At 40.9% G+C, this 23,561-nt stretch overlaps 3 protein-coding genes across 3 annotated transcripts in view; 2 read left to right on the top strand and 1 right to left on the bottom strand.

Annotated features, from left to right (window-relative positions):
* The window catches only part of wdr17 (WD repeat domain 17), a 139,234-nt gene that overhangs the window by 16,977 nt on the left and 98,696 nt on the right, over window positions 1-23,561 (bottom strand). The window lies entirely within an intron of this gene.
* LOC132846752 (uncharacterized) lies at window positions 1,434-4,309 on the top strand. The gene is made up of 2 exons (XM_060871469.1): window positions 1,434-1,559; window positions 3,166-4,309. Exon 2 carries the CDS (start codon window positions 3,185-3,187, stop codon window positions 3,830-3,832), a length of 648 nt encoding a protein of 215 aa, XP_060727452.1. The 5' UTR covers window positions 1,434-1,559; window positions 3,166-3,184; the 3' UTR covers window positions 3,833-4,309.
* Window positions 21,140-23,561, top strand: part of LOC132846751 (uncharacterized) — a 3,006-nt gene continuing 584 nt past the window's right edge. The window contains exons 1-2 of the mRNA XM_060871468.1: window positions 21,140-21,385; window positions 23,296-23,561. The exon at window positions 23,296-23,561 is cut by the window's right edge and continues 584 nt beyond it. Coding sequence (XP_060727451.1) covers window positions 21,208-21,385; window positions 23,296-23,561 — 444 coding nt within the window. The 5' untranslated portion in view covers window positions 21,140-21,207. The remainder of the gene's footprint in view (window positions 21,386-23,295) is intronic.

The raw sequence follows: 23,561 nt of genomic DNA, 5'->3' as shown, positions 1-23,561 counted from the left end.
TTGTTCTATCAAATAAAATCCCAATTAAATACACTTTTGTTTGTGGTTGTAACGTGACACGATGTGGAAAAGTTCAGTGGGTATAATTATTTTTGCAAGGCACTGTAACTGAGCACATGATCAGATTTCGACAATCACCTACAACCTCAATAGAGATATCAGGTGTCTGACCTTAGATAGCTTTAGTACTGGAGCCACCAAAAGTCAAGTCAAGAAGCTTTTATTGTCATTTCAACCTTATATAGCTGACGCAGTACATAGTGAAATGAAACGGCGTTTCTCCAGGACCGTAATGCTACATGACAACATAAAGCTACATAAAACAATACAGAGCAAAGTGAGGTGTCCTAGCAACATAAAGTGCATCGTTTGCAACCTAGTGCAAACAGTGCGGGACAAAAGAAAGTGCAAACAGACAGTTCAAAACACTACAAGGCAATACAGAAAACAGCTCTGACCAGTGTGGGGCCGGGGATGTTTGTGTAAACAAGATGCAGCGTGTTCGCACCTGAGAGAGATCAAGTGAGCTCTGATCAAAGGTTTGAGGAAGACAAGACCATGAATAATCCATCATGAGTACAGCTGATGCATAAGTGTATACACACACACACACACACACACACACACACACACACACACACAGCTGCAGATGCTTCTCATATATCATACTTTCGACTCTGATGCTTCTGTAGGTTCTAAAACAAAGTGCAGCTTCAGCCTCTGTAACTGTAACTTGTTCATTTTGTTATTGTTTCTATTTTATGGTTGATTTCTTTAACGTTAGCTCGTTCCAAAGATATTTGGAATAATTCATTCATGGACGGAGTGCCAACCCATCACAGGACACACACACACTCTCATTCACTCACGCAATCACACACTACGGACAATTTTCCAGAGATGCCAATCAACCTACCATGCATGTCTTTGGACCGGGGGAGGAAACCGGAGTACCCGGAGGAAACCCCCAAGGCACGGGGAGAACATGCAAACTCCACACACACAAGGTGGAGGCGGGAATCGGACCCCGACCCTGGAGCTGTGAGGCGAACGTGCTAACCACTAAGCCACCGTGCCCCCCTGAATATTTCAATGTAAATGAAAAAAAAATTATGAAAAAAATAATAATTACAATTCAAATAACAAGGAAACCTAATATTTTATGCCTAAAGGTTCGATTTGCAGTTATCACTTTTTTTCACATTTAAAAATAAATAAATGTCGCTCTGGATAAGCGAGTCTAACAAATGCTGTAAATGTAAATTTTTTTTTTATGCAAACAATACAAATCATTTTCATACATACAGTGTCACACTCCAGGATGTGTTCTAAAGCACAGGGAAGACCTTTATTAAAATGTATTTCTAGCCATATTAACAGATAAGAAACATAAACCGATCATCAGCTACAGGTTTTTATTATTCACTTTATTGCAACTTCTGTTCTCCTGAACTTTAACTCCACTTCCTGTAAATACGGAACTCAGTGATATGTCCTGGACCTCGGACCACAAGAGTTTTGTTGTTCTGAAGAAATCAATCTTCCATTCCTTAAAATCAGTAAGTATAAAGGGAATAATTTTGATGTTCCAACAACAAATGAACGGTTTTTACTTATATTATTTATTAAATATATTTTTTTGCCTTCATACAGTATCAGTATTGTCATATTGCTCTGCTGGTGGTGGAAGAAAACGACGATTGTTAAACAAATCTATAAAACATGATTTATTTTTTATCATATACAAGCAATAGACAGCTTCAAGGCCGTGTGTTGTTGTGTAAAACCTTTGAGTTTGGACAAAAGTTTACTGAGACACACCATCTGTATCAGGAAAAATCAGTTTCTGTTTCCTGAGCAGAGAAAATGGCGAGAGAAAACGATATCAGCGACGCGAGTGAAGGTCATGAAGCGAGATACGGGACGGCAGGATTACTCAATTGACAAATAAATAAAGGCTTGTATTAAAAAAAGCAAATAAAATGAAATCAAACCATTTAATTATATAATTAGATATTTAATAATATCATTATTTATAATATTTATTAATATTTATATCAAACACAGATTAGATAATATAATTGTTTTAGAATTAACTATTGTATTATAATTAAATATAATTGTTATTAATAAAATAAAATAGCATGTAGATATACACTGTACAAACCATGTAATAATATACAGTGTAATATACTTTCTTATATCAATATACATATTTCTTCAAAGGTAGTGCAACACACCCACCCGCACACACACACACACACACACACACTCACACACACGCGCACACACGCGCACACACGCGCACACACACACACACACGCACACACACGCACACACACACACACACACACACGCACACGCACACACACGCACACAGACACACACAGACACACACAGACACACACAGACACACGCACACACATACGCACACGCACGCACACGCACGCACACACACACACACACACACACACACGCACGCACACAAACACACACACACACACACACACATACACACACACACACACACATACAAAGTCTCTGAATAATGTCTAGATTAATTAATTAACCCTGAAAGATTGTTTATGTTTTTTGTGGATCTTGCTAGATCTTTTGTAGGTTTTATTAGCAGCCACGACAGCTAACTATCTGAGAGTGTTTAACGTGCGGGATCGAACCCGTATTTCTACGATAATCACGATGACCCGCGTGCAGAGAATCAGAGCCAAATGCAGGATCGAGTGAAACACGGCTTTACTTAACAAGTAAACTACAAGGAGACTTACACTAAACACGGGACAAACACAACCTGATATATAAAACATAACAAAAACATGATAAGCTTAGAACCCGAACAACTGTAACACTCCTAACAGAGTGGCGTTGGACTTAATACTGCTCCTCGCTGCAGTTAATAAGAAGAGAATGATTTAATGAGAAGGTTGTGTGTTTGAGTCCCAGCACCACCAAGCTACTACCTGCTGGGCCCCTGAGCAAGGCCCTTAACCCAAAATTGCTCAGTTGTATGAATAAGAAACATTTAATTCACTCTGGATAAAGATGTCTGCCAAAAGCTGTAAATGTAATGTTTAAAAATCTCATTTGTTCAGATGATCCTCAATAGTGATCGGTTTCTTACAAGAATATTCAACCTTTTATTTATAGACTCACCTACAAATTGACCATGACCAACCCACGGATGCTAAAAGAACTGACCGATCTCAAAAACTCGAGATTTGGTCGACCGTATCCGAGACACGGCCTCAAGCTGCTGTACTGGTTTGCGAACGACTTTATGTTTTTTAACAACAACAATAAGATGTGCTGCAAGTACAGTCCAAAAAATTATTTTTATGGCTTTCATCGATTTAATAACCGACGCGACAAAAACGGCGTTAAACTCCTGCCTGAAGCCAACCTGAGATACTACGTGGTAGGCAACCTGAACAGCGAAGGAGCAGACGAGCTGCCTGATTACGTCCGGGAAGATTACGGTGGCTTTAAAAATGGTAACAACATGGACCGTATCATAGTGTGTGTGGATGATCAGTTCATCGAAAGTGTCTATGTGACCGAACACAGTGATCGGACAGATTTCGACAAAGAAGCCACCTTTTTTATCAGCAAGGAGCTCTTGATGATTATCAGGGAGATGACCTTTGAGGAATTTCTCTCAAAAGCTGGGTATTCAAGACCAGGACTGGACTGCGGTCAGAAAACTGGGGTTTCAAGACCACAAGTGAGCACGGTTCAAAGTTCTGTGGAAGAAGAAATCAACAGTTTTTGGGATGATAATGAAACCACAAAGTGCTGCAGATGCGTCATACTTTAGACACGAGTGTGTAGGTGACGCATCGTTACACAAACTTTACATGAATTTAAACCACATGATTTCTGTCGGTTCTAAAAAATTCTACAACAGCTAATTTATTTGTGTTATTTAAATCTCTGGAAATAATCGCAACTGTGAGCTGCATTACAACACTGCTGATGTACGCAGTGTAGAAACTAGCTATCGATGCAATGACTGATGTTTCAAGCCTTCTCGTATCACCGCACTATTTTTTTGTATCAATTATAAAATTATTTTTTATGTATAACATTTTTGTCCCTGCTTTCATAAAGACCTTCCTCTTATCATCTGCCACTGCTATAAAATGTGTTACTTGTACCACAGCGCTGTTTAATTCTGGACTGTGATTGGTCAGAAGTTACCATTATTAATACCATGATTCATTTTTGTTAACAAATCTCAGGTTTATATCAGGATGTTCACAGGGACTTATATGAAGGACATTACCTTTAATCTAATCCTTATAATAAACTGATTTAAAAACATTCACTCATCTTCTACCGCTTATCCGAACTACCTCGGGTCACGGGGAGCCTGTGCCTATCTCAGGCGTCATCAGGCATCAAGGCAGGATACACCCTGGAGGAAGTGCCAACCCATCGCAGGGCACACACACACACACTCTCATTCACTCACGCAATCACACACGATGGACAATTTTCCAGAGATGCCAATCAACCTACCATGCATGTCTTTGGACCGGGGGAGGAAACCGGAGTACCCGGAGGAAACCCCCGAGGCACGGGGAGAACATGCAAACTCCACACACACAAGGTGGAGGTGGGAATCGAACCCCCAACCCTGGAGGTGTGAGGCGAACGTGCTAACCACTAAGCCACCGTGTCCCCTGTATGGTTTTTTTTTATTATTTATTTATTACACAAGTATTTACAGATTTTCAGTATCTCTGTACCAGCAGATAAACACAACCACAATCCTTTACATACAGAAAACTAACAGCGTCTTTTCTAACCCTATAACACACCAACATCATTCGTTTATTCTGACTGAAATAAGTTGGTAAGTTTTCTATTCAGCTTATGGAATAAAAAGACAGTTATAAAGGGTTAATTATTATTAATTATTAAGTATTCATTATCAATACAATACACACACACACACACACTCACACACACACACACACACACACACACTCACACTCACACTCACACTCACACACACTCACACTCACACTCACACTCACACACACACACTCACACACACTCACACACACACACACACACACACACTCACACACTCATTCATTCACACACACACACTCACACACACACACACACACACACACTCACACACACACAGACACACACACACACACACACACACACACACTCTATATTTAAGGTCTAAAATATTACAGAACAGTTTTTAAACATTGATATAAAAAATGCAAAAAAAAATATATTATAAATATATAATGCAAAAATGGTCTAATCACGTCAGTCAAGATAACTTTGATTTAGTGGATATGGAATCAGACTCACTCAGTCAGTACACAGGATGAATCAGTTTCTTTTTCATGAGTAATGAATATGATTCAGTGAAGCAGCAGAAACTCAAAACACCTTACTGAAATTCTTGTGGCTTTTTTTGTCTATAAGGAACACACATTGCTTTGTCGACTTTGATCAGCAGTCAGTTTAATCATCTGACCTGAGCAACCGGTTTTATTTGGTTATATGGTTTTAAATTATTTTATCTGGTTTGATCTCCTGCGATTTTTTCACAAAACAGTTTATTTTAGAGGAAAAATAATGACGAGAGGAAATGCCTTGTTGATGAGAGAAGTCAGCATAGTTCCAGCTAGCATGAAGGTTATGGTAACTCCAATAATCACTCATTACATCCGTGGTGATCAGAAAAGCATCTCACAACATGGAGAAGCTTAAGTTGGATGGTCTACAACAACAGAAATGTACATCAGATTTCACTTCTGTAGCCTGAAACAAGACTCAGAGTTCACAGCTACAGTGTTCACAGACTCGCACAAACTGAATAAAACAACACAATGATTTACAGTGTGGTTGAATTCTTAAACATAATTGGTCAATAGAAGTGCGAAGCCTGTGAAATTTTTTTCAAAGCCTGTAAAATGAACGACAGGTTTGTTTTAACATGCTTGTTCAAATAAAGTATTGTTTCTATGGTAACAGCTCTTTTACAAACACACACACACACACACACACAAACAACGACACACACACAAACAACCCCCCCTCCACACACACACACACACACACACACACACACACACACACACAATCTATAATAAAACCTAGGTCTTGTCAAACTAAGTTTGGGGGGGGGGGCGCAGCTAGAGCACTGTGAAAACAGTCATGACGCAATTCTCGAGCTGTATTGTGCAATCCTAGAGCACACACAGAATTCCTGATTTTTTTTTTGAGCAGATACTACTGCCTAGTGTTCTAGTCAAAGGGGTTAAAAGGTTATAGGCCTTTGAAACTCTTGTTTACAAGGTTTATTTGGGGCAAAAAAACAAAAACGCACAGACATATCTGTAGAAAAAAATTCATATAAAATCCATTTTTGAGTCTTTTGACTTGGATTGGATCCATTGGATCCACTCCCTCCACTATGCTCCAGACCATCTCGCAAGACCTTCTGCCCTTCATTACCACTATCGCCAATAGATCCATAGCATCTGGTCAGGTACCAACTACTTTCAAGAGAGCAAGGGTTATTCCCATCCTGAAGAAACCTGCTCTGGATCCATCAGACATCAGTAACTACAGACCGGTATCACTTCTCTCGTTTCTTTCAAAAATTCTTGAACGCATTGTCTTTAATCAACTGTCTGTCTATTTCTCACAGAACAACCTCCAAGACCCCAACCAGTCTGGCTTTAAAGCAGCTCATTCCACAGAGACAGCCCTTTTAGATGTCTCTGAGAAACTACATGCTGCTAGATCAGCCAAACTCTCATCCGTCCTTATCCTCCTTGACCTTTCAGCAGCGTTTGATACGGTCAACCATAAGACTCTCTTAGCCACCCTCAGGAGTCTTGGGATTTGCGGATCAGTTTGGGAATGGTTCGCTTCCTACCTGGAAGGACGCTCATATCAGGTAACATGGAGGGGAGTGACATCTGCTCCACGCAGACTCTCCACTGGCGTCCCACAAGGCTCAGTACTTGGTCCTCTTCTTTTCTCCCTGTATACTCACTCTCTTGGTGAAGTTATTTCCTCTCATGGGTTCTCTTACCACTGCTATGCTGATGATACACAACTTATCTTCTCTTTCCCACCCGCAGATGCCACAGCTTCTGACCGGATCTCTGCACGTCTGGGAGAAATTTCATCATGGATGACTGCTCATCAGTTAAAGCTTAATCCTAGCAAAACTTAGCTGCTCTTCATCCCAGGTGATTCATCCCCAGGTCATGATCTTGCTATATCCTTGCACAACGATCTGATCTCCCCTTCAGCCACAGCTCGCAACCTTGGGGTAACCATGGACAATCAACTGTCCTTTTCCTCTCATGTTGCTAATGTGACTCGCTCATGTCGGTTTCTTCTCTACAACATTAGAAGGATTCGGCCATTTTTGTCCACACAGGCTGCTCAGGTACTTGTTCAGTCCCTTGTCATTTCTAGACTGGATTACTGCAATGCACTGCTGGCAGGTCTACCTATGAACGCAATCCGTTCTCTGCAAATGATCCAAAATGCAGCTGCCTGGCTTGTTTTCAACCTGCCAAAGTTTTCGCATACCACCCCGCTGCTGCGATCCCCCTCCACTGGCTTCCGGTAGCTTCACGCATCAGATTCAAAACACTGATGCTGACCTACAAAGCCAAAAATGGACCAGCTCCCTCTTACCTCAAAGCCCTCATCACTCCTCGCACTGCACCCCGCACCCTCCGATCTACCAGCACTGCTCGACTGGTCCCACCATCTCTCAGGGTAAGAGGCAAGTATACTACAAGACTCTTCTCTGTACTGGCACCAAGGTGGTGGAACTTCCCCTAGGGGTCCGGACAGCTGAGTCACTGGCTATTTTCAAGCGGCGGTTGAAGACCTACTTATTCAGGAAACACTTCAACTAGCACATCTTTCGCATTTATAAAAAAAACAAAAAAAAAACACCTTTGACACTTTTTTATTGTAACTTTGAACAAATGTTTTAAACTCATGGTATCTTAAGTATGTAACTTAGTGAGCCAGCATTAATGTATTCAATGTTAGAGATTTAAGCACTTATGTACGTCGCTCTGGATAAGGGCGTCTGCCAAATGATGTAAATGTAAATGTAAATGAGTAAGACCATGTTAAAATATAATAATAGATGAATAAATAACCTAATATGACATAACCCATGCTGCATCATGAGTGATATTTTGAGCAGTTTCATTGTACTTTTTATATTTGTTAAATAAAGAGAAAATATGCTTTTCTAAGCATTATACTGTAAGAAATTACAGAAATTGCACCCAAATTCCACTCCAAGGTACACATCTAAAAGAGCTCATTCCTAAAAAGGTTTAAGTATCATAAGGTAATACGTTTAGGACTCTAAACGTATAAAGTTGATTCAATTATAAATATGGGAACGGCAGCAGGACATTAAGCATCACCACGAACAAAGGGTCTACGTGACTGCGATTACCATTTAAAGTGACCACTTGGTTGATAACAATACCAAGCCAAGGTCTATGTGGCCACGATTACCATTTAAAGTGACCACTTGGTTGATAACAATACCAAGCCAAGGTCTATGTGGCCACGATTACCATTTAAAGTGACCACTTGGTTGATAACAATACCAAGCCAAGGTCTATGTGGCCACGATTACCATTTAAAGTGACCACTTGGTTGATAACAATACCAAGCCAAGGTCTATGTGGCCACGATTACCATTTAAAGTGACCACTTGGTTGATAACAATACCAAGCCAAGGTCTATGTGGCCATGATTACCATTTAAAGTGACCACTTGGTTGATAACAATACCAAGACAAGGTCTATGTGGCCATGATTACCATTTAAAGTGACCACTTGGTTGATAACAACTGTAACAATACCAAGACAAGGTGTACGTGACCATGATTAACATTTAAAGACAATCAGCTAGACAACAAGGTGTAGCCCAGCCATTTGGGAGACATTCAATTCTTACACTCAACACACATTCAAAGCGGAACTTCATTTAAATTACCAAAAGGGGAAACTGTATATCAGAGGTCACTAACAGGCGGACCGCGGTCCGGGTCCGGACCCAGAAGCTGTCCAATCCGGACCCGGACCTATGGCCAAAACGAAACAAAACAAAACAAAAGGTTATGATTTAAAACTTGACGGGGCGCTTCTATTTTAACAGGCGCAGCTTTTGCAGTCTTTACAGTAAAGGTAGTGGAAACGCACAGACCAATTGCATGCGAGTTAAGCCATCCCACGTGACACCACTCAGCCAATCAAGTCTGTGCATTCCTGAAGTAAACACTGCGACTCAACAGTGCAAGACAGATGAGAGAGAATTAGAGTAAAGTTACACGTGAAAGAAAGATAGCGATACATGTAGAAAACAAAGGGAGAGAAACAGACGAGTGAGACGGAGAAAGGGAGAGAAACAGACGAGTGAGACGGAGAAAGGGAGAGAAACAGACGAGTGAGACGGAGAAAGGGAGAGAAACAGACGAGTGAGACGGAGAAAGGGAGAGAAACAGACGAGTGTGACGGAGAAAGGGAGAGAAACAGACGAGTGAGACGGAGAAAGGGAGAGAAACAGACGAGTGAGACGGAGAAAGGGAGAGAAACAGACGAGTGAGACGGAGAAAGGGAGAGAAACAGACGAGTGAGACGGAGAAAGGGAGAGAAACAGACGAGTGAGACGGAGAAAGGGAGAGAAACAGACGAGTGATATGGAGAAAGGGAGAATAAAGAACAAATGCCGCTCTCCAAAAAAAGAAAAGTGGACAGCGAAAATAGAGCATTTAATCCAGAACAGACTCATTTATGTTCCCACTTCACACTAAACCAGTGTGTCTCATATGTACAGAAACCGTGACACTTATTAAAAGTGACAATGTGAAACACCATTATGAGACAAAACATAAAGGTTTTGAACAAACATATCCACTCAAATCTGAAGACAGTGTCCCTGAGACAACTTTCCCAGGTCTGAGTGAAGTAGCCTTATACATCCTGACCATGTTTGGCTTCACAAACAACTGCAAGGCAGCTTTCTCTACAATGAACATAATCAAAACTAAATATAGTTCCAGGGTCACTAATGAGCACCTCCACATGTGTATGAGAGCGGCCCTGACTCCATTCAAGCCCAGGTTTAACATCCTGCCAAACTAGAGCTCAGTTCTCTCACTGAGATATAAAAGGAAAAGTTAAGCACTTTATTTAAATATACACAATATTCACATTTTATTTATTTTCTCTTATTTTGAAATGTAGCCCTACTTTTATTTATTTAATGAGAGAACGTTATACATATCTACAATCATACATATGTTCAGTACTGAATTTATTTGATTTGACAGTCAGGTATTGATTACTTGCAGATGTTGATACAACTACTAGGCTACTTAAATATATATCACACTAACTAGTGAGACATTATGATCTTCCGGACCTTCGCTTCAAGAAATTTTCTCTTACTGGACCTCTTTCAATTTTAGTTGAATACCTCTGCTGTATATAATGCTTGAGCAGGATTTGCTCTGGGTTCTTGTTGACTCCGATGAACCCAAAGTACGTCATGTATTTTGTCAGTGCTATGCTGGAATAAACTTCTTGTTCTTCATTAAGATCTTCACCATCATCGTCTTATTTTTACACTACGCATTTTTTATTTCTTACATTGGCGAGCCACCCAGCGAGGATTCCAAAAAAAAAAAAAAAAAAAGTGGGGAAAGGTAAGAAAAGCGGTATTTTCTTCTTTTACGCTGTTTTTGATTCAGGGAACCCCCTCGTTTAAAAAAACCTAGAAAAGAAATGTTTTAGTGTAGAATAGAACATAGAGTAGAGTTTACTGATCATAAGCAGGAGGAGTTATTATTATTGTTAAGCCTATTCTGTACATTTCTGTTTAAGATTCTAACGGAACTGAATTAACCCAACGCAGTGTGGTGACAGAGTTGTGTGTGAATCGTTGTTTCTAAAGTAACTGAAGCAAAGTGCTTAAGCTGATAGGTTTCTAAAGGAACTGAAACTTGTTGTGTTTGTTATAATTCTGTTAAGATTCTAAAGTAACTGGATCAGCCCGACGCAGTGTGGCAGTTGAATTATAGCTAAAAGTGTTTCTAAAGTAAGTGAAACAGTGATAGTGTAAAGAGCCCGACGCACTGCGGCTCTGTAGAGTTTAAAGCAATAACCCGAGGTAGTGTGGTGTTGTCTCTCAGACTGTAACAGTGTTTTAATCTTACGTTTTAAGTCCATGTACTGTGGTTAAATAAACGGTTAGGTTTTAACGCAAAGAAACCCGACGTACTGTGGTTTTGTCCGACGTACTGTGACAGTGTTAAACTAACGTTTTAAGTCCAAAAGTGCTGTGGCTAAGAAGACTGTTTTAAAATATAACAAATAAAACCCGACGTACTGTGGTTTTGTCCGACGTACTGTGACTGTGTTACATTTTAAACTGTTTGTGAGTTTGTGAGTGTTACTGTTTGCGACTGAAAGTGTTTGTGAGGGTTATTGTTTGTGAGTGTTACTGTTGGTGAGTGTGTGTGAGTTGTGAAGTGTTACTATAGTTGAACTCAAGGCCAGACGGAGTGTGCCTGTGTCCGAAGCAGTGAGACTTTTTGAGTTCAAAAGCCCGAAGTATTGTGGCTGTTTTGTTCATTTGTGTCCGACTAACAGTTAACTAGACAACCTGTAGTCACAGAAATTGTGTATAGTTGTAAGACTAAGATTTAAGGAAAGCTGTGAGTTTGTAAAAATGGAACAGCTGATTGTTAAGTACATCGCTAAACACGGTTCTCAGGGAATGTTTGATGGAATAGAGAACATTGTTGATAAACTGTATGAGTGGGCTATTTCTAAGTTTGAAAATGACCCTAAAATGCCCAAGAACAAAAAAGGACAGATTGCCAATGCAATCACAAGGACAGATTGCCAATGCAATGCAATACTCTGGAAAGAAGAAAAGATTAGGATGCAGAATGAAATTGCACGCCTTAAAACTAACAACAGCATGCTTAGTTCATCTGTGGAAACATTTGTTACGACCCCAAATGGTGTTTAGGGGTATGGTTGGGATGTAACAATATGAAATGATTATAAAGTTAGATTTCTGGTGTGTATGTGGCAATCAACGACAAGGACAACAAATAATGGGCAAAACCTGTCTCTATTATCATACCAATGGTGGTGACAAAAGTGGTAATATGTATGATATCTACAGAAACAAGATAACAAAAAACACAAAGGGGAAAAGAGCCATGAGCGGTGCCAAAACAAAGAAATTAGCAAAACAAAACTGTGCTAGCTTGAACATAACCCTCTAACCTGAACTACGAAGAAAAGTAATAAAAACAAATCTTCAGCGTCGATGACGCCCTAACTAACCTATACTTCCTATAAAAAAACAAAAGATACAGAGGGTGGCACGCGCTCCTAACCTAATGTGTCTAATACAGAAAAGCTTACCTACGTGTTGCACAATGTATGTCACGTGACGTACTCACCTATCCGGTTTTCCCCAAAATAAACAAAGTTATATCCACAAAGCGAAGAACACAGGCATCCAGATGCAGAACGAGTGACCCGCAAGTCACGTACACAAAGTGACCCTCAAGTCACGTACACAAAGTGACCCTCAAGTCACGTACACAAAGTGACCCTCAAGTCACGTACACAAAGTGACCCTCAAGTCACGTACACAAAGTGACCCGCAAGTCACATACACAAAGTGACCCTCAAGTCACGTACACAAAGTGACCCGCAAGTCACATACACAAAGTGACCCTCAAGTCACGTACACAAAGTGACCCGCAAGTCACGTACACAAAGTGACCCTCAAGTCACATACACAAAGTGACCCTCAAGTCACGTACACAAAGTGACCCGCAAGTCACATACACAAAAAAAACTAACAAATTGGGATACATGAACAGTCTGACATACTAAAACCGAATGAACAACAAAAGAGCCCTCTAACAAAATAGCACACATCTTCTCTCTCCTTCTGTTTCTGTCTCTGTTTCTGATTCTAATCCTGATTCTGATTCTGGTTGATTGGTGGATCGACGGGTGATGTCACACAGGGTAATGAAGATTGACAGGAGATGTCCAATGGTAGGATCTGAAAAGAAAGATAGTGGAGCAAAGAGAGAGAGAGAGAGAGAACAAGAACAAGCAAAACAGCGAACCCACAAACATAGTTCGTAACACCCCTCCCCTTAAGACCAAACAACTGTTTGGTTTACAGTAACAAATGTGATTAGATATTACCTCTACACCCAGGAGAGTGCATCGGCGACAATATTCTCTGCAGAAGAAAACTCGCTTTTGTGAATTAACACAAATTCATCCGCCGACACTGCGGCTTGAGAGAGGGAGTTTTCCTTCTGTTCGTTCAGGTAAACCACTATTCGCTCCGGGAGACAATTTTTAAATTCCTCCAGCAAAATTAATTCCCGCACTGAATTAAAATCAGTAACCTTGCTAGCAACACACCATTTGTCAAAGAGAATGCCCTTCTCTCTAGCAAACTCAATGAAAGTCTGATTAGACATTTTCTTATGATTTCTAAATCTTTGTCTGTAGGCTTCAGGCACCAACTCGTAGGCACGTAGAATAGCAGCTTTCAGTGTGTCATATATTAAGCTGTCTTCTAAGGACAGAGTAGAGCAGATTTCCTGAGCTTTACCCATCAGACGACACTGTACCAAGAGAGACCAAACATCTTTTGGCCAACGGAGGGAAAGCGCAATGCGCTCAAACGCATTAAAATAAGAGTCCACCTCCGTCTCCCTAAAGTGAGGTACTAAAGCAATATGCTTGCTCACATCAAAGGTGGGTGAGGATAATCCGACCACCGGGGAAACATTTGGATCTGGAGCGGGAGTCTGTTGTGTAGCTGAGCTGGCAGCAATCTTCATCGCTTCCAGCTCGAGCTGTCGTAACTTTATTTGTTTCTCGACCTCTAGCTCCATCCTGCGTATTTCTAATCGCATCTCAAACTCAGCGTGCCGAACTTGGGCTTCTAATTGTAACGGGGGTAGGTGGGACTTCAGTCGCACACCTTCTCTAGACCCAGTTGAGACGGGAGAGGACGGTTCAGAGAGTGGTAAGCCGGGCTTGGCGTCAGACTCCTCCTCGGCCTTAGCTATAGCGCGTTCCTCCCCGATGTTCTGCACATCCCTTAACAATGTCTGTCCCCCGGCATCAAGAGATTGCGTCTCCCAATTAGCCTCCTCATCATCAGCATCCCCAGTTAGGAGCAAAACTTTTAACTCAGTCAAACCTTGTAATATTACCTGCTTAACTTCTTCTTTACGAGCTTGTCTGGCAACAGAGATTTCATAATGTGCCGCAATTGCAAATAAGTCATCCTTCCTGCACTTATTTAGCTGTTCTATGGTGGGAGCTTTAATAAATGACTGTAAATCAAACAAAGCCATGTTTCGATTATTAATTCCCACACAGCACACAGCAAGAAAAAAACAACAACAACACAACACTAATGCCAGTACCCCTAGCGGTAAAGCGCAAACCTACAAACTAGCCTATAGGCTCCCCACAACTATGCTGATGACGCCAACACACACCAAAAATATTGAACACGGGAAAAACTATCCCGGACGAGCCCCCATTTGTTACGACCCCAAATGGTGTTTAGGGGTATGGTTGGGATGTAACAATATGAAATGATTATAAAGTTAGATTTCTGGTGTGTATGTGGCAATCAACGACAAGGACAACAAATAATGGGCAAAACCTGTCTCTATTATCATACCAATGGTGGTGACAAAAGTGGTAATATGTATGATATCTACAGAAACAAGATAACAAAAAACACAAAGGGGAAAAGAGCCATGAGCGGTGCCAAAACAAAGAAATTAGCAAAACAAAACTGTGCTAGCTTGAACATAACCCTCTAACCTGAACTACGAAGAAAAGTAATAAAAACAAATCTTCAGCGTCGATGACGCCCTAACTAACCTATACTTCCTATAAAAAAACAAAAGATACAGAGGGTGGCACGCGCTCCTAACCTAATGTGTCTAATACAGAAAAGCTTACCTACGTGTTGCACAATGTATGTCACGTGACGTACTCACCTATCCGGTTTTCCCCAAAATAAACAAAGTTATATCCACAAAGCGAAGAACACAGGCATCCAGATGCAGAACGAGTGACCCGCAAGTCACGTACACAAAGTGACCCTCAAGTCACGTACACAAAGTGACCCTCAAGTCACGTACACAAAGTGACCCTCAAGTCACGTACACAAAGTGACCCGCAAGTCACGTACACAAAGTGACCCTCAAGTCACGTACACAAAGTGACCCGCAAGTCACATACACAAAGTGACCCTCAAGTCACGTACACAAAGTGACCCGCAAGTCACGTACACAAAGTGACCCTCAAGTCACATACACAAAGTGACCCTCAAGTCACGTACACAAAGTGACCCGCAAGTCACATACACAAAAAAAACTAACAAATTGGGATACATGAACAGTCTGACATACTAAAACCGAATGAACAACAAAAGAGCCCTCTAACAAAATAGCACACATCTTCTCTCTCCTTCTGTTTCTGTCTCTGTTTCTGATTCTAATCCTGATTCTGATTCTGGTTGATTGGTGGATCGACGGGTGATGTCACACAGGGTAATGAAGATTGACAGGAGATGTCCAATGGTAGGATCTGAAAAGAAAGATAGTGGAGCAAAGAGAGAGAGAGAGAGAACAAGAACAAGCAAAACAGCGAACCCACAAACATAGTTCGTAACAACATTGTTCAAAGATTTAGAGGAAGCAAAGTCTGCTTGTCAATTCCTGTTAAAAAATAGCACAACCGAAACTAGCATCAGTAAGACATCTGTATGTGGCATGTGGAGTAATCAGGTTCCTGAAATAGACAGTGATGAGAACTCAGAAAGAGATTCTCATTCAGTCAGGAGTCAATACTCTGACTGTACAGTTAAGTTCCCCATGGCTCCAGTTCACTTGACTACAACTATGCGTGCTAATGAAGGAGCGGAGGAACCAGTGACCTCTACTATGGTCAGAGGGTTTACACCCAAAGAGCTCGAAGCTGTGATTAAAAGTATTGGTAAATTTGATCCTGCCAAACAAGATCCATTAGACTTTCTAAAGGTTTTCGAGCTATATGTTGACATTTACAGATTTACAGATGATGATGCGTGTGTGTTGTTAACTGTGTGTTTGCCTGACACTTTGTCTGGAGCGTTAAATCAGAAAGTCAAAACTAGAACTGCCAATAAGTTCGAGAGGAAACAGGCACTGCTTGAAGTCCTAGGTGTAATGTCAGTTGACTGGGATAAAATATCGGATGTGTACATGAGGAAAGGGGAGCAACCCCATGACATTTTCAGAGCGATTATTGGAGACATTTAAAACTTTCAGTGGCAATCCTGACATAACACCGAATGATGTCAGTTTTAAATCTGCTTTGATTAATAAATGTGATTCACTCACCCGTTCTGCTGTGTCAATGTTTGTAACCCATCTCTCTGGTTATAACGACATCATTGCTAAAATGACACAGTTTTTCAACAACAATGCTAACGCAAAGAGATCCCATCCTGTGTCAGCAGTAGGTGTTAAAAATCTCAATAAGAATAGAGCCAGCCAGGTTTCCTGGAAAAATGAGAACTACACTACTGAAGATAGAAAGGAAAGACTACTCTCTCGTAACCCTGATAACCCCCTGGTGTGTTATTCATGTGGCAAAGAGGGACATATTTCATTCATTCATTCATTCATCTTCTACCGCTTATCCGAACTATCTCGGGTCACGGGGAGCCTGTGCCTATCTCAGGCGTCATCGGGCATCAAGGCAGGATACACCCTGGACGGAGTGCCAACCCATCACAGGGCACACACACACACTCATTCACTCACACAATCACACACTAGGGACAATTTTCCAGAGATGCCAATCAACCTACCATGCATGTCTTTGGACCGGGGGAGGAAACCGGAGTACCCGGAGGAAACCCCCGAGGCACGGGGAGAACATGCAAACTCCACACACACAAGGTGGAGGCGGGAATCGAACCCCGACCCTGGAGGTGTGAGGCGAACGTGCTAACCACTAAGCCACCGTGCCCCCGGACATATTTCAAGGGAATGCAAATTTTCCCTTAAGAGAACAGGCCGAAAAACAGATTTAAACCAGTTACAGGCTACAGTAAACAGACTGAGAAAGGAGCTCAAAAATCTGTGTAACTCGTTGCCTGCTGTTTTTCACCAAGCCACTCAACAAATTTGGCAAAGTCAGAAAAACAAAATGCATTCTGGTCAGAATGTGCACCATCACAAATTTGAAAGTAGTGATGACGTTGTGGTAATGAATCACCAAAATGAGGGCCCATGGTCTGCTCACTGTGAGAGACTAGGCAGTGATTTACATCATAAGCTCTGGCACAAAACTAAAAACCAACAACCTGGTAAGAGATCATTCCACATAGATCCATTAATATCATAAAAATCTGATGGCAGTCATAAGGTCCATGTAAATAGGCGTTTATATTTTTGTGTGCTGGGTTAAAAAAAAGGGGGGGGGGGGGTATAAATTCATTATGTTTTCAAGTGTTTTTCAGGTCAAAAAGAAATAAAGATGTGGGGGTGGCAGATGGACTAGGATGGCAGCTCTTGTGACAGCATTAAAGATACAAGAGTGCCCAACGTTGTCCCAAAGTGCTTATCTACAATGGATCCATGTTCCGGTCTTGGTGAACCTTACAGCATGACCCTCCAGACTCAGATGAATAGTGTAACAGGAATGTATGAGGTCTTCTTGACAACAGCGTTCCTAAGGTATCACAGTGCTGTTGCAACCAGTTCATCACCACCTCAGAGAACATCTTCAAGTAAACAATCCCAAGGATTTGTAAGGATTGGAAAGATTGTTTGAAAGGATTCTAAGCATGGACAATTTGGGAATATTACAGAAGAATGTATTAAAGAATGGACTTTAAGGACTTTTAGATTTATCACACAGTTACCATCAGGAGAATGGCGAGGATTGGACATAGAACGCTGTGACAAAACTACATTGGTTTTATTTGCGAGTTTGATGCCTTGGAAAAACAACCATTATCTGGGGCACCCCACACTAATTATGAGGTGTGAAATCAATGAATAATTATGAATTCAATTGTGAATTATGAATAATTGTGAAATCAATCTAACACATAGGGGGGCACGGTGGCTTAGTGGTTAGCACGTTCGCCTCACACCTCCAGGGTCGGTGTTCGATTCCCGCCTCCGCCTTGTGTGTGTGGAGTTTGCATGTTCTCCCCGTGTCTCGGGGGTTTCCTCCGGGTACTCCGGTTTCCTCCCCCGGTCCAAAGACATGCATGGTAGGTTGATTGGCATCTCTGGAAAATTGTCCCTAGTGTGTGATTGTGTGAGTGAATGAAAGTGTGTGTGTGTGTGCCCTGTGATGGGTTGGCACTCCGTCCAGGGTGTATCCTGCCTTGATGCCCTATGACGCCTGAGATAGGCACAGGCTCCCCGTGACCCGAGGTAGTTCAGATAAGCGGTAGAAGATGAATGAATGAATCTAACACATGTCCACAATAATTTTACAAGAGTAATAGTTTCACACAGGAAAACATGTCACCACAACTCATGATCACTTTTCTATCTTTGTTAATGATAACCACATGATAACACTTGGTCCGATTAAGGTTACTTTACTTTGTGTAATTCCAGAGACAGCTTGGTTCATAGGAAAATATTACTTTCCATATGTTAATTTCACTCTACAGACAATGTATTGAATACAGCAGACAATTAGTCTTTGAGGAAGATGTACCAGAATTTGATTTGGAGTTACCAAAATATATAATAATATGTTATTATAGAATATGTTAATGTCATTATGTCATAATGCAAAGAAAGGATGACCATATTGTCAAAGCTCAACAAGGTTCTTCTAGGAAAAGATAATGTTTTGACTATACAAATGCATGATGATAATTTGGTTATTGCATATTATGATCTGATTTGAGATGTAACTTTCAAAACTGCAGTTTGTGTATGCATCTTTCTCATTCTTTGTCAATGCATGATGTTATGTTGTATGTGTACCATACTGAAATGGCAGATTGCAGATAATTCAATGATCAATCTCAGACGTTCCCGTTGGCTGTGATGGTTTCTGAATGTCTCTGCTCCAAACCCAAGTAATATTTTACATAGAACCAAATTTTAAGAAGAAAACCTGTGATAAGTTTGCCTTATGGAATGGAGCTAAAACCAGTGTGCGTGAGGTGAAGTTTCTATGACGGGTAAGATTCTCTGAGGGCCGAAGGGGAACAACCTAAGGCAGGGCTTCACCGACACTGGGCACCTGCCCAAAATGGGAGGTGTGATCTGTATTAAGGAAGTGATGTGATGCTTCAGGGCCAAAAGCATCAAAGGGGGGACTGTAAGAAATTACAGAAATTGCACCCAAATTCCACTCCAAGGTACACATCTAAAAGAGCTCATTCCTAAAAAGGTTTAAGTATCATAAGGTAATACGTTTAGGACTCTAAACGTATAAAGTTGATTCAATTATAAATATGGGAACGGCAGCAGGACATTAAGCATCACCACGAACAAAGGGTCTACGTGACTGCGATTACCATTTAAAGTGACCACTTGGTTGATAACAATACCAAGCCAAGGTCTATGTGGCCACGATTACCATTTAAAGTGACCACTTGGTTGATAACAATACCAAGCCAAGGTCTATGTGGCCACGATTACCATTTAAAGTGACCACTTGGTTGATAACAACTGTAACAATACCAAGACAAGGTGTACGTGACCATGATTAACATTTAAAGACAATCAGCTAGACAACAAGGTGTAGCCCAGCCATTTGGGAGACATTCAATTCTTACACTCAACACACATTCAAAGCGGAACTTCATTTAAATTACCAAAAGGGGAAACTGTATATAATGCTTGAGCAGGATTTGCTCTGGGTTCTTGTTGACTCCGATGAACCCAAAGTACGTCATGTATTTTGTCACTGCTATGCTGGAATAAACTTCTTGTTCTTCATTAAGATCTTCACCATCATCGTCTTATTTTTACACTACGCATTTTTTATTTCTTACATTACTCTTTTTTAAAGTCTGGTATCAGAGGTTTCTGCCCCTATTATCTGCCCCTAATATCTATTGTGTTCTGCTGTCTGATTGGACTGTACCAAACACAAGGTGGGGGTGGGGGGTAGGTGGAGAGAAGCTAATTTGTCCACTCTGACGTTCTCAGGACTGATCAAAATCTGTTTCCTGCACATAATCAGTAAAAAAAAAAATCACAATAAATTTGTTCATATTACGCTCTGAATTTCATACAGTCTCCTCTATACAGTCTGTCTCCTCATACAGTCTCCTCTGAAAGTATTGGCACAGCAAGGTCAATTCCTTTGTTTTTGCTTTACACTGAAGACACTTGGATTAGAGATCCAAAGATGAACATGAGATGATAGATCAGAATTCCAGGTTAACTTTTCTGATATTTCTCAGGAACACAGACAAACACAGCTGTAAGAATGCAGGTGAATATGGCCTTTAATTTAGGTCCATACAAAACAAACCCAAATACATAAAAACATGGCAAAAAAAAAAACAAGGGCTCTATGAAGAACTGGGCCAGTGGCAAACAGCCCAGACTGCACAAAAAAAGCAGCACAGACTGCACTAAAACAAGCAGCACAGCCAAGGAAACTAGGAAAGAGACATTCAGTTATGAACTTGAACAGACGCTAACTGGTTCTCTAACAGTCAGGGACAGGATAAGTCCTGTGAAGTCCTACATGGCTTCACGAAGAACAACTTCAGGAATAACTGGAGTTAATAACTTTTTTCGATTTTCCTTTTTTTTGTTGCAGTGTGTAATGTATTACAGCAATGTACTTTGTGTGTGTGTGTGTGTGTGTGTGTGTTGGGGGGGGGGTTACATCAGTTATTAGACAGTGTCAACGCGAAACAGAAATGTAACCCACACATTTTATAGAGGGACGGCTTAAAGCGGAACTATCAGCAAACAGAGGGAAGTGCTAGGGAGGAGAACCCAAACGCAGGCCAATGTCCAAAAAAGAAGATGGCAGGAATGACTCACAGATCGCGAGGTAGTGACGAGAGATCATCTGGCAACAATCTAGCATGAACAGCGCGTTTAAAAAGCGCTGCCGAGTACAAAAGTCTGGCGACTCGGCAATGACGTCACAAGTGCGCAGCGTGAGTAGGAGGAGTACGGAACAGGAACACAGTATAAGAGGTTGCTGGAAGTTCTGCGCGAATATTATAGTTGAAGACTTCAAGCAACGAAGGAAATATAGAGGTGAGTAAAGTTGTTAATATGTTGTATTTGTATTAAATGCATTACAGAAGTAATGTGTATGTAAATGTGTAACGTTAGATCAGCTAATCTCAACCTGGCCGTTTGTTAGTCTTGCCGTTTGCCGTTTGTTACTCTCACTATCACAACTTCAGTGGTCATATTGAATACACAGCTATGACAATAATAAATATACGCCAACAAAGTGTGACTGAGAACACAAAAAATAAGCTTTTGGTGGAACTTGTGAGATGTAAACCATATTTTATTAACTTATTATTAAATTAACAGATCCATAACTTAGTAATTATAACTTGCAAAAGATCTTCCATGAAGATCATGAACCAAGTATTCGATTCCTCCCACTCACTTGTGTACTTCTGCATCCGCTTTCGTTTCAGCTCTGAAACTTTCAGAGCTGGACACGGGGGTTATCTGGAGATGCCATCGTTTCATATGGATTTTCTGTCACTCTGACTCTGTCAAAAGAACCGGCGAGGCGGCGTCCCGCCCTCCTCTGACTCTTATTGGCCGTGATTCATGGCCCGTAACCCTAAAACAAACCAATCAAACCAACGATGGCAACGAGTATTACCCAATCAGGGGCAGAATAGGACGCGTCTCCACACAATGCGGGTGGGGTGATTTGCATGGGATGCTGTATAATGTGGACCTATGGAAAATACGGGTCATTTTGCCTGTAAATACGGGACGATTCCGTATTTCACAGGACGGGTGGCAACCCTATAAGATCAGCTAATCTCAACCTGGCCGTTTGTTAGTTTGTGCTAATTTGAAAAGGGATGAAATATATGATCAACAAACTCATGGTTCTGAGTGTTTTTACTCAGTAAACGAGTCGTAACATTAAATGTTTAGACATAGTTAGTTACCTAGAAAGTCAGTTATTTTCAGTAAATTAATTAAGCTTCTTGGTCCCCGTTGCTTTTGCTCTATAGTTCTCACCAAAATGAAGAGAAAGAAGGACATCATGTCGTTCTTCCAAAGAAAAGATAAAGTAGGCAGTGAGACAGAGCCAGCAAGAGAGAGCAGAGAGCCGGCAGAGAGAGAGAGAGAGCAGGAAGAGTTGTCCATTGGAAAGACTGAGAGTGAAGGAATAGTAGGGGAAGAGAGGTGATGTGTTTCTCAAAGAAAACTGTATTCTACGATTTGTGTGTTTTTTTGCAAAAACATCAGCAAATTCATCTAGATTTAAGGCCTTTGCCCTCCTTGACTCAATACTTAGAACACCTACATTGCTTAATCTGTCATCTGACATTGTGGACCTGAGATTTAGTGCAGAAAAACTCAGTTCACAAGAAGCAGTACTAACAGGGATTAAAACAGCTATCTTGTATAGTTTAAAAAGCTCAAAGAAAACATCTTTATAAGGTTCAATGAATAATGCCAGCTCTATTACACTGGAGGGTTTCTGCATGCCACTCTGTATCTTCCTTTCTAAAATTCTTCTGAACTGATGTAGTTCATACCCCAAGTCCTCAATATTTGATTCATACATTCTAGCAAATGGAAACAGGGAGTTACTGTGACTCATGCTGAATATGTAATGCAAATGTAAAAAATACATGTCGAATAATTATAAACATGGTATTTTGCCTGTTAATGCCTGCAGTGCAGTGCAGAAAATGATATGACAACAATAAGGTCTAAATGTAACTGGCCCCTCTAACTGTACAACTGGCCCCAGCATTATTGAAAAATATGTGATTTACAATTAACAGGATACATTGCAGCAAAAACAATTAGTGATTCTGACAACAATACCTTAAAATTACACTGTTAACTCAGAGCCTTAATCCAAGAGACTCCTGGATATCATTGTACTAAAAGTGGATTTGTTGACATTTTCTGTTAAAAACCTTTTTTTATGTTTTATTTATAAACCCCTTTAGAAGATCCTGCTATGGCGGAACCAAATACTTTAAATGAATTGAGGGATCTGATGCAGATTGGATTTGGTCGACGTTTTCCAAGACACGGCCTCAAGCTGCTTTACTGGTTTGCTAATAACTGTGTGGATTTTGATGACAACAATATGATGCGCTGGAAGAACGACCGAGCAAGAGGACGTTTTGGTTTCCACCTGTTCATAAACAGAACTGAGGATAACGATGAGAGACTCCTGCCTGTTTTGAACCATGGCTACAACTACTACGAG

Source organism: Tachysurus vachellii, chromosome 6 (genome assembly GCF_030014155.1).
Source record: "Tachysurus vachellii isolate PV-2020 chromosome 6, HZAU_Pvac_v1, whole genome shotgun sequence".
In the NCBI taxonomy this organism is placed as follows: Eukaryota; Metazoa; Chordata; class Actinopteri; order Siluriformes; family Bagridae; genus Tachysurus; species Tachysurus vachellii.
This window is presented reverse-complemented; position numbering and strand designations above follow the sequence as displayed.